Raw genomic sequence first — 13078 nt, forward strand, 5'->3', positions numbered from 1 at the left:
CCAAATGTCGCGACGATTTCGCACCCTGAACAGCGCTGTGTATAGTTGACTGTGTGCAAATGCATCTGTATGAAGGTCGAGTATAGCGCGTCAAAGAGTCAGCCCTTGGCAGCCGTTGAACGTCGTCGCATATGCAGGCTGTAATGGAAATTGTTTACCGTTGATGGAGAGCAGGGATGCGCACGCGCGCATTTCGTACTAACCCCTTCTCTATTGACATATTTCGTTGCACTGCGCATGTTGCGTTCACTTCGAGGTCTAGGCGGTGCGGAGGTGTGTTTGGATGGGTGAGCATGGCGAGGTAATCGGGAGTCTATTCACGCGCATCGCTGACGTTTGATCAGCTTCTTTTAATACGTCTGAACTGGAGTAATATTTTCGAATCAGAGTCTGCGAACAGGCATGAGAATAAACTCACCATAGACTCCTGGTAGTGCTTCGAGAACAATGACATTGAATTCGTCGACGAACACGTGCGTAGGGAGTCGCATTCCGAATACCAACGATACCGTGAAAAGAGCAAGATGACGCCATAACGACGAAAAATGCGGATGGGAGTGAAAGATATAACTGCCCTAACGCTCGATCAGCCGAAGTTGCAGCGGGAACGAACACAAAGGAGCTGACTCGGAGGTGGAGTACATGCCTGAGCCAAAGTGGAGCGTTCGGGTGGAGCGCGCATATGGCGACAACACGCATGATGGACTCGTGCCTGCAAGCGCGTCAAAATAAGTCGCGCCCCCTGGATGCAATGCAGTCTTGTACTCCAGTACCCAAAGGGCACGCCTGGAGATTTCCGACACAGAGGCACACATGTCAATCCCGTCCCTCCAGTTCCGTCCCAGCGTCAAGGTAGAAGCTCGCCATTGTTTGTATCTCGGAAAAGTCGCTTGATCAAACGCTCCGTCCTTACATGTAGAAAGTAGATGTCGCGGGCAGACTTGAGTTGCACCATCTTACCAGCCCTGAATCAAAGTCACGTGGATGTACTGTAGAGCAGGCACGTAAGTAACAGTCGAATGATTTCAATTGAATACTAATTCATCATTGAATGACTTGTTTCTCTGCTGAGTCTAGGGTTCCGCCGATTTCTGCCCTTGGAATGAAGTTCTGCAATCTGCGAGGCGCAACCAAATCAGCTAAACCGGGCGGTAGTAGAACTCGGCAGTTCTGCTGCAACGCGCATGCGGGTTAATTACGGTTCAACGTTCAACTACGGCCCAATTTAATCATGCCCACGTAGGGCTGCACGAAGAACACATGATGCTATGGCGACCCACCTCATGTGCATTCGATCTCTTTGAATGTTTCCTTCTGTCACCACAGAAATACTCATCCTAAATACGACGTCCGACTCACTATTTTTCCTTCATAAATTTAACTTGTTGGCTTGTTCTAGGATGATGCGTCTTCTCGCTGCGTTTGTGGCTTTGCTCGCACTTACCGCTGCCAGCGCTCGTAGAATAACCAAGCACGAGATACGCGAACGCCAACTCGATGCAGCAAAACGTTGGCAGACTAGTGGCCCTCAGAACGTAAAGAGCAATGGTGTTCAGAATATCACATTCACGAATCCCAAGGCCTCAGGTGACTGAAATGCTACAAGTAAATATGTAATACGTCTGATCCATGTTCTTCCAGAATTTTACATCGATGGCAGATCTCTTCCACTTGTTGACTTCGATGTCGGTCCTAGCTGGGCAGGTCTTCTACCCATCAGCAATAGTCCTAATGAGACGCGTCAGGTATTCGCATGAGTAGTCTATGCACGTCTTTCAAGTGCTGATATCAAGGACATCAGCTATTTTTTTGGTTTTTCCCTCCTGGTCCCCAAGGGAGTCTTGATGATTTAATTTTTTGGTATGTCGTCAGACGCAGTGTGTTCTTCCCTACTGACCTGATATATTCTACCTGATGAAGGACGAATGGTGGCCCTGGCTGCTCCTCCCTGGAAGGTTTGCTGCAAGAGAACGGCGTAAGCCTCTTTGCTGACGGCAAGACTCATTCATAACCGAGACGTTTAAAGCCTTTCAGTTGGTCTTGGGGTCAGGCTAAACCAACGGTGAATCAACAGAGCTGGACCAACCTCTCCTCCGTCCTTTGGGTGGAGCAACCTGTTGGTACCGGATTTTCTCAAGGCATCCCAAACGCACAAAACGAGGACGATGTCGCTACTCAACTCGTCGGCTTCATGCAGCAGTTCCTTGATATCTTTTCTGAACTCAAAGGCAAAAAGCTGTATTTAGCGGGTGAAAGTGTAAGATTCTCTCTCAGAGATGTTCATGCATCATACTAATTGTATCCAGTACGCTGGAACATACGTGCCTTGTGAGTCAGCAGTCATTTTCGTTGAACATAACTCCAAGACCAATGAAGATATCGCGAACTATATATATGAGAACCCAACTCAGTTAGACCTCTCGTTGCAAGGGATATGGATCAATGATCGTAAATACCATTTTGAGTTGTTTTGTCAAGCGCTTATACATGTCGCTCAGCCTATATCTCGTGGTGGGTGGTGCAACAGCAGATCCCTGCAGTGGACTTCGTGAAAAAACACGCTACTCTCTTCTCTTTTAGGTCTGTTCATTTCACTCGAACCTAGTTTACAGGTTACTCACCGATAGGATCCAGTCAGACCTTCATGAACTACCTTGAGGAGAAGGCTGCAACGTGCAATTATACTGGCTACATGGATAAGTATGTTATATACCCTCCAGCAGGTCTTCTTCCCCTACCAGGAGACTCTGTTTCTGAAGGCTGTGATATCTGGGACGACATTTTCAGTAACGCGCTGATCATCAACCCCGCCTTCAATATCTATCGCGTTTGGGACACTGTAAGTCAAAGAGGATTTTAATGAATACCATATTAACTTCTTCTCCACGCAAGTATCCAATTTTGTGGGATGTCCTAGGTTTTTTGTAGGCCATTCAATAATTGACTCAATGTAACCCAGCTGACGCACATCTAGAAGTCAAGAGTCTCCGATCTACTTCAACCGAACAGATGTAAAGGAGGCTATCCACGCGCCCGTGGACACCGAGTGGTTGGAATGCACCAATACCAATGTCTTCCTCAACGAAGACAGTAGCTTGCCTCCTGCCCTCACTGTGTTGCCGAGTGTTATCGAGAAGAGCCAGCGGACCGTCATTGTGCACGGTCTCGCCGACTTCGTTCTCATTGCTGATGGGTATGACTTTATTTTCGATCATTAATCTTCGTATGTTCTGACGCATGGTTTGATGATTTAGAACCAGAATTGCCATTCAAAAGTAAGTGCGTTTTTAATCATGACTGTATCACTTTAATCGATGGGAATTGTTTGTAGCATGACCTGTGCGTGACTGGTGGTGTTTGACGTACGCTACTAATCACTAATTATATTCTAAGGGAATGGTTTGCAAGGATTTCAGACGCCTATCGCTAACGACAGCTTCATTGTCGATGGTGTGGGTGCCTATGGGACAATGCACTCAGAGCGGGGACTCACTTATTACGAAGTAGCCTTGAGTGGACACATGTGAGTTCACTGTAATACACAGGGTCTTGTTTCTAACGTTTTATGTACTAGGCTTCCGCAGTTTGCGCCAGTAGTAAGTCAACCTTACTTGTCATGCAGATGCCGTTTAATGCAGAGACATAATTTCAGGCCGCCTTCCAGATTATGCAGTACCTGATGGGGTTTAGAGACGCTCCCTAGATAAATACTTGCTTTTTTACATAGTACCATAACATTTCGTTGGACTTCGCCGAGTGCCACCATCTAGCCGGCCCTGAATTAAAGTCACGCGTGAGACTATTGCGTTTGCCCCTGTCACGAGAGCTCGAGCGCTCGTTCTTATATCACCTCGGTGTCTAGCACGTCTCAATAGCACAGTTTGTTTTATTCTTTGTTGAATAATGCCTGCCATCAGGACACAGTCGCGCTCAACGAAATCCGCCATCGACGAACGTAAGAAAACAATCGCAAGGGCTTCCATACCAGTCGTGGAAGAAATGCAGGACCTGGCAGACTGTAAGCGCAGATGACATTCGACTCCATAGCCCACGTCAAACAGCTCTCATGAAACTGTCTTTACAGGCGAGATGTATTACCCCTTGAGTGAAGAAGGCCGCAACACCTTCAAGACGCACGACGGCAAGGCAAGCAACATGCAATTGACACTCCCCATCATTTCTTACTCCATGATTCTCCCAGCGCGTCACTCCGCATCAGTGGGCAGTATACGATTTCACTAGAACAATCCCTTGCGGTCGTGTCACGACGTACAAGGATATCTGCATCGCTCTTGGGCAAGGTTCGCCGCGATCAGGTGCGCGTCTAAAACGTAATCTCTTCATCTCCTCTCAACCTCATTTAATAGTTGGTTCTGCGCTTCGAAACAACCCATTTGCACCGTTTGTGCCTTGCCATCGCATCATTGCATCAAATCTGTACATTGGTGGATTCTTTGGTGAGTGGGGCACTGGCACGAACGCAAGGGGTGGACGGAAGAATACTGGGTTGCAGTGCAATAGAAAGATGGAGATGCTTACAAAGGAGGGGGTTACGTTCTCCATGGAAGGATATCTTGCTGATGAATCTCTCCTCTGGGTCGGGAGAGGCTGAACTGGCCTCATTGGCTGTCATATATACTCAGAAGATTATACGACCACAGATGTTCTCTAACGTGAATGAACAATATTCAGTTGTAGAGAAGACCTGGAACGTCATTGTAATGCTCCCTTGCAAAGGAAGCGCTATGTTACTGGCACGAAAAATCTATAACACCAGTGCTGATCACATGCGTTCTGAACTTCTTGGCTCCTTGAAATTCTGGACGTTCTGTGCGTGTTTGGTGCTGTTAGGATCAGGAGGTGTTACTGTCCCGCGAAAACCAAACAAGTCCAAATCGGACTTGACTTTACGAGTCAACGCCCTCACCGCCAGACATCGACGTATACTCACCCCCACCACCTCTATCAGCACCAACAGGCACACCAACTGATTTCTTAAAAGGCGTAGTCGGGAAAAAGGTCATCCTGCGTCTTACATCAGGCGTCGATTATCGAGGTATCCTTTCCCTTTCCTTGCTAGAGCCAAGCTTACTTAACTTATGTGTATAGTCACACATCGATGCGGGGACGTGTTTATTCGTGGGAATAATGGTGAGTCGTTCAAGGATGTATATATGGCTGGATGCGGCTATTTCAACATGCAGTCCTCCACTCGGTGCGCTGGTTCCAGAAGAACATACTCTCGTGTTTATAAACACGCGAGCATTGAATGAAAGACACAAGTGGTATTGAAACAACAGAATGAGAATTATCTTGCAACGTGACAGGTGCTAGCAGTGACAACATCGGGATGAAAGAGAGTACGAGATCGACAACTTGAGTAAATGATATCATGGGAGGGAATGCGAAACAACAGTACCGGATAAACATGACAACTGACTGGTAGGTGCTACGGTGTCCGGGATAAAATAGGGTCGGAAATTAACAACTCGAAAACCTATACCATACGAAAGCAATATAACATAACATGGAACCTGAACTACACACCAATATGAACGAAAACCATCCTCTGCTCGAGCGGAACTTTCGTCTTCACGGTATTTGTAGCACGGTTGAGTGCCCAGGCCGCCTTCTTACAGTCCATGACATCACCATCTCGCAAATCCTTAACCATGTTCTTGTAGAAAGCTTCGACAACATGCTTCGCGACAGCGTCGTCGACCACCCATAGCGTGCCAATGACGCTCTTAAACCCTGAAAACTGGAGTGCAGCTGCGAGGTGGATGGCTTCGTCGGGTGTCTTCTCATCGCCAACAGCGGTATGACACGCTGACAAGAATGCAAACTCAGCGTGAGGGATGTCTTTCTCCATGATGTCGAGCAGCGTCAGAGGTTTGTCTCTCATGGCGAAACGTGAATGGTAAGGCTGCTCGCGGTCCTGCTTCCCATGACAAGCTAGGTGCACCCAGGTGTTGCGTTGCAAAGCATCTAATGCACCTGCTCGCGTGGCGTCGTTACCGGAGAGTGTGGTGGGGTCGACCGTCGTGGGGACGAGCTTGCGGACGAGCTCAAGCTCGCTGTCAACAGCCAAGAGCGCCTCGCCTTGCCCCGCACCCGGTAAACTTTGTCCTATTGCAACGAAAGACGGAGTCGCACGTTTCTTCATCATCTGCCTAGATCTGATCAGAGCTGAAAGTGTCGGCGTGTAAGAACAGATGTAGACGTCCTCCAGGCATAGTTCACGCCGTCCATCTGCCTTCGTTCGAAAGGGGTGAGCTGCATGGAGAGGAATGGAAGTGAATGTTGCAGTCGGACACAGCCAGATTCGGGAGCCACTCTTTACTCTGAGATCACGTTGGAGGACGATGACGATGGGCAGCATGATCTCGTCCCATACTACCCGCAAGAGGACTTGCAATTCCTTCCTCGTCTCCTCTGGGCGCATAGAAGATGCAAGTCGTATCTCTCTTGCAAAGTCATTCTTGAGCTTCTCTAGATGTGTGAGAGTCATGTACAAGAAGCGAACGTGGTGGGGTTCTCCTGACGTCGGGACAATGATGGCGCTGCACGAGTATTGACTCGCAATGAGGATGATGACTGGGCCATGACGTGCTGACGCTTGCAAGTCATCATACGAGGGTGGAAGCAGGAACCGCGAGAAACCTTCAAGATTACGAATCTCAGCTACCACCGCTCCCCACCGCTTCTGAAGTCTCCTGTAATGTATCGCTGCTCGATCAGCAGCAACACGGTCTGTGTTGACTGCGGAACTTTGAGCATCAGAAAGACGCTTGCTAAGCTCCGAGAACTTGTGAGCAAGGTTGACATTTGTCGACTCGAGGTCTTCAAGTGGACTTCTCAGGCGAGAGGCCAACGACCATTGCTGGCCGCGACCCTGCTCAACAAGTTCAATTGCGTCTCGTAGATTATCAAGGCGCATGGCACATGATGCCGCATCCACAGGAAATGTTCTGGCAGGACGAAAAGCAGAAGCAGCTTCGCGCCGTGCAACAATCGAATACCGTGTTGCCAAGTGTCTGTCAAGAAGTTCGAAAAATGTTTTGTAGGCTTCTAGTGCGGAGGAGTGACTGTGGCTCTCCGCTGCAAAAGTCCAATTGATTGCCTCTTTGATGCGTTCTGGGAAACCTTGAGTGGGATGCTGTGATGCCAGTCTGAAGTTCTCTACAGCAAGTGACAAATCAGTAGAGTTGCGTTGCACCCTGAAACGAGACAAATGGGCTTCCTGCAACCACATGTAGCTGAAATATCTATCTGGGTGCAGTGAAGGCAAAGCCTCCAACGACTCTTGGCAGAGTCGAATGGCCTCCTCGATGTCTTCATTCTTCCGAGTTTGCGTGAAACGAGAATGGAGCGCCGAGCTCAAATTGTAAAGAGCTTGATGGCGACGTGGGTGGCCATGCGGCATTAACTGAAGTGAATCCCGGTGGAGGTTGATGGCCTCGTCGAGATCCCCACTGGCATCCAGTTTGACGTGTCTGATTTTGAGCGCGAGGGCAAGGTTGTTAAGCGTGGAATCACGATATGGATTTCCGGGCGGGCGCAACGTCAGTGCCTCGCGCTGGAGGCTGATGGATCTGATGATATCGTTAACATCACTGCATTGATTGAAACGAGTGCGGAGGGCAGATCCTAGGTTGTCCAGTGAGGTATTACGATATTCGTGCCCAACAGGGCGCAGGCGCAGCGCTTCTTCGAACAAAGAGATGGCCTCATTGACGTCATCTGAGTTGCCTTGGTGATCAAAGCGGAACCACAGTGAGTACGCCAAGTTATTTAGGTAGGTCTCGCGTTCAGAATGTCCCTCAGGGCACAGAGAAAGGGCTTCACGCTTATGTTGTATGCTCTCTGCTAGATCATCAATGGTGCCGCGCTGCTGAAAGCGTGCTTCAACTACCTGCGCAAGCTTGTTCAGTGCTTTTGGACGGTATGCGTTGCCCAGAGGACAAAGCTCGAGTATGACTCGTCGAAGGTGGATGCCTTCATCAGATGCATCTTTTGGGAGATTGTTGCATTCGCAGATCACGTAATCGACGCCATTTGCCCCTGCCGCAATGCTATGAAGGTAGGTGCCCTCTGGACAGAGGGGCAATAGCTTGCAGGACAGTTGTGCGCATTCCTGGATGATGGGGGTGAAGTTCTTCTTGTCGTAGCTCCAGATCAACGCTTTAAGAAGGTGATAGATGGATAATGGATTATCAGGGTGGCCCTGCGGACGCAATTCAAGGGCTATGCGGAAGAGAGAAGCGATAGAGTCGATATCTCGAAAAACGTGTCGAATGTAGCCCTCAAGGCGGGCCCACGCGAGGTTGGTGAGAGCCGCTGCCTGATCAGGATGGCCGGCCGGACATTGGTCCAGAACCAACTGAAAATGCTTTACAGCATCGTTCAGGTGAGAGACCGTTTTGCTTGCCACATATGTGGCAAATCGTTCATGGCCCGCATCTGTGTCTTGAGCAACCTGACATTCAACGATGGACTACAGCAGGTGTCCCGTCAATAAAAACCAACAACACAGCGGCTGATGTCACTCACGTCAAGCAGTGCGCTGTCCTGATTGTCGCAATCATGTAGAACCGTGGCCTTTAGCGTGAGGGATGGGTGAACACCACGAACGGACGGGAAGGAAATGTCTACGAGATATGAGTATATGTACATGAGTGAGAAGGAGGTCACTTACCGAAAGGCTCGTTTCCATGATCGAGCAATGCATCCCACGATGATTCAATTTTTCCGACAATTTCTCCACTGCCCAGCATGCGACAGAGCTCAAAGGAAGCCCTGATCTCCACTGATAATTTCGGTGACTTGCGTAATGATCTACAAACGGAAAATCAGTCATTGAGCCACATTTGAAAGTGGCGGTGGACTTTACAGGGTCACGGTCTCGCCCCACGTTATGGATTCGTCTGATGATGGGACTCCGATAGTTGATTGCCAGCGTCTCCCCGGTTCAACATTGAGAGATATGTAGAGGCCTGCGGGAATGCGCTCGGATGGGACTTTGAGATTTTTCCCGCTGATCACTGTAAGTAGACCGAAATGACCACAAGAAACACTCAGGCGATATGGGGTGACTGACCTTCAAGTCTGATAGATTGGCCTTTCCAGCTACTAGGCGTGATAGTAGCATAGGTTTGGGCCTGTCCGTAGAGTAGATCATGATCATCACCGCTTGTCAGCTTTGCTCTGGGCTCAGGCCGCTGGTCCCTGCTCCAGAGATCCGATATCGGAGTGGAGTCACTAGTCGGCGAGTCAGCCCCAAGTGAAGAGTCGTATCGTGTAAATTCAGGGATAGACAGAGGAGGGGTAGGAGGGTAAAACCTAGGTCTACTTGGCTGGTTTTGCCCTGATGTTGGTGGCGGAACAAAGAGTGAGTCAGCGTGATGTTTCAAATGCCTCTGTATAACATGAGATTTTCCTGCGAAAGCAGCGCAAATGTCCTCCTCTGGCCGGCAAGTGACTAGTAACCTGAAATTACGGGGAAGCTCTGCTCCTTTCTCTGCGAGCGTAGTGAGGAGGTCTTTACGAGCTGACTCGCTACCGCTGTGTTCCAACCCGTCGATAATCACCAGTACAGGGCCAATGCATGTCATTTGACTCGCAGGAATAAGAATAAAGCGATCGAATTGAACAAGTGGGTTTATCGTTTCACGTAATGCGCGCTTGCCTCGCACGGTGGCCCAGAGAGCCTTCATGTATTGAGGGTCGTAATCAGCAAGGTCCCGTGCAATCGTGCTGAACAAATTCGTAGCATTTCGCTTGTCCCGGGCAGTGCGCGAAAAACAGTACGACGAACCAAGACGCACAATGGCGTCGAATTGGCGTGCAATGGTATGTGCGATAGTGGATTTTCCGGACCCCTTTGGACCTAGCAAGAGGTAAATCTGCTGTTTGTCGTCTTGATTGACCCATGAAGTTATTGACTCCACGATGTCGGTTTGTGGGGGCGCATCTCTGATCCTCTGTGATTCAATCGAAGCGCCAAAAGCATAGTGCATATCGTCAAGGCTTGTTTTCGCGGCTAGTAGTAATATGAACATGTGAGAGGAAGAGAGATGAAAGATGGCACACTATCATGGTCATACAATGAATCATGAACACGAGAGACACAGAACCCAATGTCAATCGTGGCCTGCTGTCGTATAGCATTCCCAATTTCCCCAAATATTGCTTCGTACGTTAGTATTTTATCGTCAAGTGTGAACAACGCGTTCGAAAAACTTTGTTTCCCTACATTCAAGAATTTCGTTCAAGAGGTTCACCATTGGTAAGAAGCTGCGAGGCTCACATCCGTTCCTGTTCTGCAGGTAGTCACGGATAAAGTACGAGCACTCGATCGTCTGGCGAGCGAGGGAGTTGATGGTGTTTTCTTGCGATTCCACCCTTTTCAGTTCCTCTACACCAGTGACAAGGCTGTAGGTTTCGTGCATAACGGTAATGAGACGATTAATACTTCGGTCTCGGGCAAATTGTGCATCCACCAACTAATCAAAACAGATGAGCTCTTTAGGTGTAAACATGCGACCATCCCACTTACATGATATACTGCAATGAGAACCATGAATGCCATTTTGGTGTAAGGATGGGCCTAGGGGAGCGGTATCAGACATATTCAGCGGCAAAATCAGGGGACCGTACCTCAGTGAACTTGCCGGCAAGTTGAACAAAAATGTTGATCTTGTCCAAGAGTGGAGTAAGGACTTCTGAGACAGTGATATCAAGGGCCTGCTCAGTAGGTGCTTTTGGTGGTTCACTTGGACCATTACCTCCCATGGTTGGTTTATATGATATATCTTCAAAGGCATCAGTTGTCCGAGCGTGCTGAGTGGTGCCATGCTCGATTGCATTAGGAAGAGGCATGATTTTGAATTCCACGCTAGTACGAAGGAGATGTTTTTTGCCATGAGGGTCATAAGACACGAGGTGGTAGATTTTAGCTAATGTTGCATTCAACGACCAACAAGTCGATCAGATAGTAACCAGAAACTCACTTCTGGAATGAGCGAGAAGCGTCTCGACATCTTGTTGTACCATACCGATGTACTGATCTTCACGAAAGTAACGTTTTACGAAGACTTTGAGGGAAATTGTGGACAGCGCCTGTACATTTCTTGCTGGGAGTCAATGTCATGAACTCACGGGTACAATGTATCTCACAGTATTAGCTCAGTCCTCCATGGCAAGGAATGCGGGCTCTCAGCAGTAGTGGATGTGAAGCCATGGTCATCTGCATCAGCACGGACATAGAAGATGTCGTCAGTCGGAAACACACTGATTTGCGGCAGACGGTGCAGATCTATGTCTAATTGACGTCGCAAATTATCAAGAGTAACCGTCATTCGAATTGATATCACTTACCGAAGATCTTCACTGCCAGGGGAAATGGTGTTTTGGGCCCCTCCAGGATACCTTCTCTGTGACCAGTTCCGGTACGCTGGGATCCACCAGCAGGTGTCCCAGCGCCCACAATGGGGGTAAGCTTGAACTCCAAGCTTGCTCTGAGCAGCTCTTCCTCGCCTTTGGGGTTTATGTCGTTTCAGTCGTTCAAGAATGGCTGAATTGAACTGTCAGAAAATACATTGCGCAAGGATGCAGTTACTCACCGCCAGGGTACCTCAAAAATTCCTCGACACAGCCCTGGACCATACCAATGTACTGATCATATTGATATTGGCGATGAGCAAATACTTTCAATGCGAGCGTGGTAGAGTTGCGAACATTGCTATTCTTTGATCAGCCTTTGAATCAGGCAGTAGTCTCCAACGCACAAGATATATTTACTACTCCATGGCATAGAGCTGGGTTTCTCCGGACTCGTACAACTTGTCGTGCCCGCACCGACATCATGAATGGATATTTCGACGTAGAATTGACATTCCGTATTAAATAACCCGATCTTGGGTAGGCGATGAAGATCGATATCTGGGATTTATCAGAACCGAGTAGTCATGACATGAGGGTATCAAAACATGCCGAAAACTTGCACTTCATACGTCTCTGGTCCCGATTGACTGGTCCTGTCATTGCATGTAAGTCCATCATTTCCGAATGATAGGTAAATCGCACATAGTGATATTGACTTGTTGAAGGGTGGATGTGTTGAACGCCGTCTGAGTGCAGGAGTTGGACCTTACAGCTCTACATGTATTCCGAAAGCGTGTCTGTAGCGGTTTATTTACCAACCCCAATTTTTACTCAAATCACCTTGCGCCGCGAGCAAGGTTAATGTTGGACGGAAGATAATCAATAATATAAAGATTCTGTCAGTCACCTGATATGAACATCATGCTGTGTAATCACGTGAGATAAAAGCTTCATTCGTAGAAAACAAGTGACCTAGATCTATAATCTAGAAACTCATAACTGTAGCAATTACAGAAATCCAAATCACCGGCCTACTGCCTGCATATCAGAACAAGGTCAGAAGTTCGCAACGCGATCCCGTCTTGCATATTGAAAAACTCCCAAACCGCCAGTGTGTAGGGTTGCCACACTCACGAAAACCAAACAAGTCCAAATCCTTGACTTGACTTGGACTCGACTTTCATCATGGACGAGTCAACGCCTCCACCGCCAGATATCGACGCATACCCACCCCCCCACCTCCATCAGCACCAACAGGAACACCAACTGATTTCTTAAAAGGCGTAGTCGGGAAAAAGGTCATCGTGCGTCTTACATCAGGCGTCGATTATCGAGGTATCCTTTCCCTTTCCTTGCTAGAGCCAAGCTTACTTATGTACGTTTATTATGTACAGGCGTTCTTTCATGTCTAGATGGATATATGAACATCGCTTTAGAGCAGACTGAGGAGCATGTTAATGGTGTAGTCACAAATCGATACGGGGACGCGTTTATTCGCGGGAATAATGGTGAGTCGTTCAGGGATGTATATAAGGCTGGATGTGTTCTGATGTGTCGTTTTATGCAAGTGTTGTACATATCCGCTGCAGAACCGCTATGATCGATAATGTTGTATTGTTTGAGCATCGCCGGAATCTACGAGTGTAATACGACTTTTTCATGTGAGGACGTGACTTTGTTCGATTTGTGTTCC

General features: G+C 48.2%; 7 protein-coding genes across 7 annotated transcripts; 4 read left to right on the plus strand and 3 right to left on the minus strand.

Annotated features, from left to right (window-relative positions):
- Nucleotides 1-154: 154 nt before the first annotated feature.
- BJ212DRAFT_1270130 (uncharacterized protein) lies at nucleotides 155-307 on the minus strand (the record flags this gene model as incomplete). The annotated part of the gene is made up of 1 exon (XM_041330858.1): nucleotides 155-307. A coding segment is annotated over one exon (153 nt), but the record flags the coding sequence as incomplete, so codon positions are not given.
- Nucleotides 308-1400: 1093 nt separating this feature from the next.
- BJ212DRAFT_1480249 (Alpha/Beta hydrolase protein) lies at nucleotides 1401-3703 on the plus strand (the record flags this gene model as incomplete). The annotated part of the gene is made up of 15 exons (XM_041340050.1): nucleotides 1401-1587; nucleotides 1642-1745; nucleotides 1802-1860; nucleotides 1921-1975; nucleotides 2027-2257; nucleotides 2307-2448; nucleotides 2499-2580; nucleotides 2635-2839; nucleotides 2893-2924; nucleotides 2975-3193; nucleotides 3255-3275; nucleotides 3332-3339; nucleotides 3394-3523; nucleotides 3575-3596; nucleotides 3653-3703. 15 exons carry the CDS (start codon nucleotides 1401-1403, stop codon nucleotides 3701-3703), a joined length of 1548 nt encoding a protein of 515 aa, XP_041193946.1.
- BJ212DRAFT_1350191 (6-O-methylguanine DNA methyltransferase) lies at nucleotides 3453-4844 on the plus strand. The gene is made up of 6 exons (XM_041335495.1): nucleotides 3453-3523; nucleotides 3575-3596; nucleotides 3832-4018; nucleotides 4085-4146; nucleotides 4202-4316; nucleotides 4368-4844. The coding sequence occupies exons 3-6, from the start codon at nucleotides 3904-3906 to the stop codon at nucleotides 4610-4612; spliced, it is 537 nt and encodes a 178-aa protein (XP_041193947.1). The 5' UTR covers nucleotides 3453-3523; nucleotides 3575-3596; nucleotides 3832-3903; the 3' UTR covers nucleotides 4613-4844.
- Nucleotides 4845-4903: 59 nt separating this feature from the next.
- On the plus strand, nucleotides 4904-5694 carry BJ212DRAFT_1460742 (uncharacterized protein; the record flags this gene model as incomplete). The annotated part of the gene is made up of 3 exons (XM_041338910.1): nucleotides 4904-5056; nucleotides 5110-5151; nucleotides 5205-5694. Coding segments are annotated over 3 exons (245 nt in total), but the record flags the coding sequence as incomplete, so codon positions are not given.
- On the minus strand, nucleotides 5540-8588 carry BJ212DRAFT_1446658 (CHAT domain-containing protein; the record flags this gene model as incomplete). The annotated part of the gene is made up of 3 exons (XM_041338288.1): nucleotides 5540-7650; nucleotides 7675-8426; nucleotides 8554-8588. The coding sequence occupies 3 exons, from the start codon at nucleotides 8586-8588 to the stop codon at nucleotides 5540-5542; spliced, it is 2898 nt and encodes a 965-aa protein (XP_041193949.1).
- A 366-nt stretch (nucleotides 8589-8954) lies between these two features.
- BJ212DRAFT_141140 (uncharacterized protein) lies at nucleotides 8955-10406 on the minus strand. The gene is made up of 3 exons (XM_041337487.1): nucleotides 10310-10406; nucleotides 10091-10251; nucleotides 8955-10042 (listed from the first exon to the last, which is right to left on the minus strand). The coding sequence occupies exon 3, from the start codon at nucleotides 10017-10019 to the stop codon at nucleotides 9078-9080; it is 942 nt and encodes a 313-aa protein (XP_041193950.1). The 5' UTR covers nucleotides 10020-10042; nucleotides 10091-10251; nucleotides 10310-10406; the 3' UTR covers nucleotides 8955-9077.
- A 2232-nt stretch (nucleotides 10407-12638) lies between these two features.
- BJ212DRAFT_1270258 (uncharacterized protein) lies at nucleotides 12639-12985 on the plus strand (the record flags this gene model as incomplete). The annotated part of the gene is made up of 3 exons (XM_041330871.1): nucleotides 12639-12720; nucleotides 12780-12893; nucleotides 12954-12985. Coding segments are annotated over 3 exons (228 nt in total), but the record flags the coding sequence as incomplete, so codon positions are not given.
- Between the last annotated feature and the right edge of the window lie 93 nt (nucleotides 12986-13078).

Source organism: Suillus subaureus (genome assembly GCF_016647635.1).
Source record: "Suillus subaureus strain MN1 chromosome Unknown BJ212scaffold_13, whole genome shotgun sequence".
In the NCBI taxonomy this organism is placed as follows: Eukaryota; Fungi; Basidiomycota; class Agaricomycetes; order Boletales; family Suillaceae; genus Suillus; species Suillus subaureus.

Bases quoted from the DNA above. Each gene is read 5' to 3' on its own strand.
- BJ212DRAFT_1350191 (XM_041335495.1), top strand. From the start codon at position 3,904: ATGCCTGCCATCAGGACACAGTCGCGCTCAACGAAATCCGCCATCGAC. The intron at 4,147-4,201 runs GCAAGCAACATG...TGATTCTCCCAG, and splicing joins TCAAGACGCACGACGGCAAG to CGCGTCACTCCGCATCAGTG. The intron at 4,317-4,367 runs GTGCGCGTCTAA...CTCATTTAATAG, and splicing joins GCAAGGTTCGCCGCGATCAG to TTGGTTCTGCGCTTCGAAAC.
- BJ212DRAFT_141140 (XM_041337487.1), bottom strand. From the start codon at position 10,019: ATGCACTATGCTTTTGGCGCTTCGATTGAATCACAGAGGATCAGAGAT.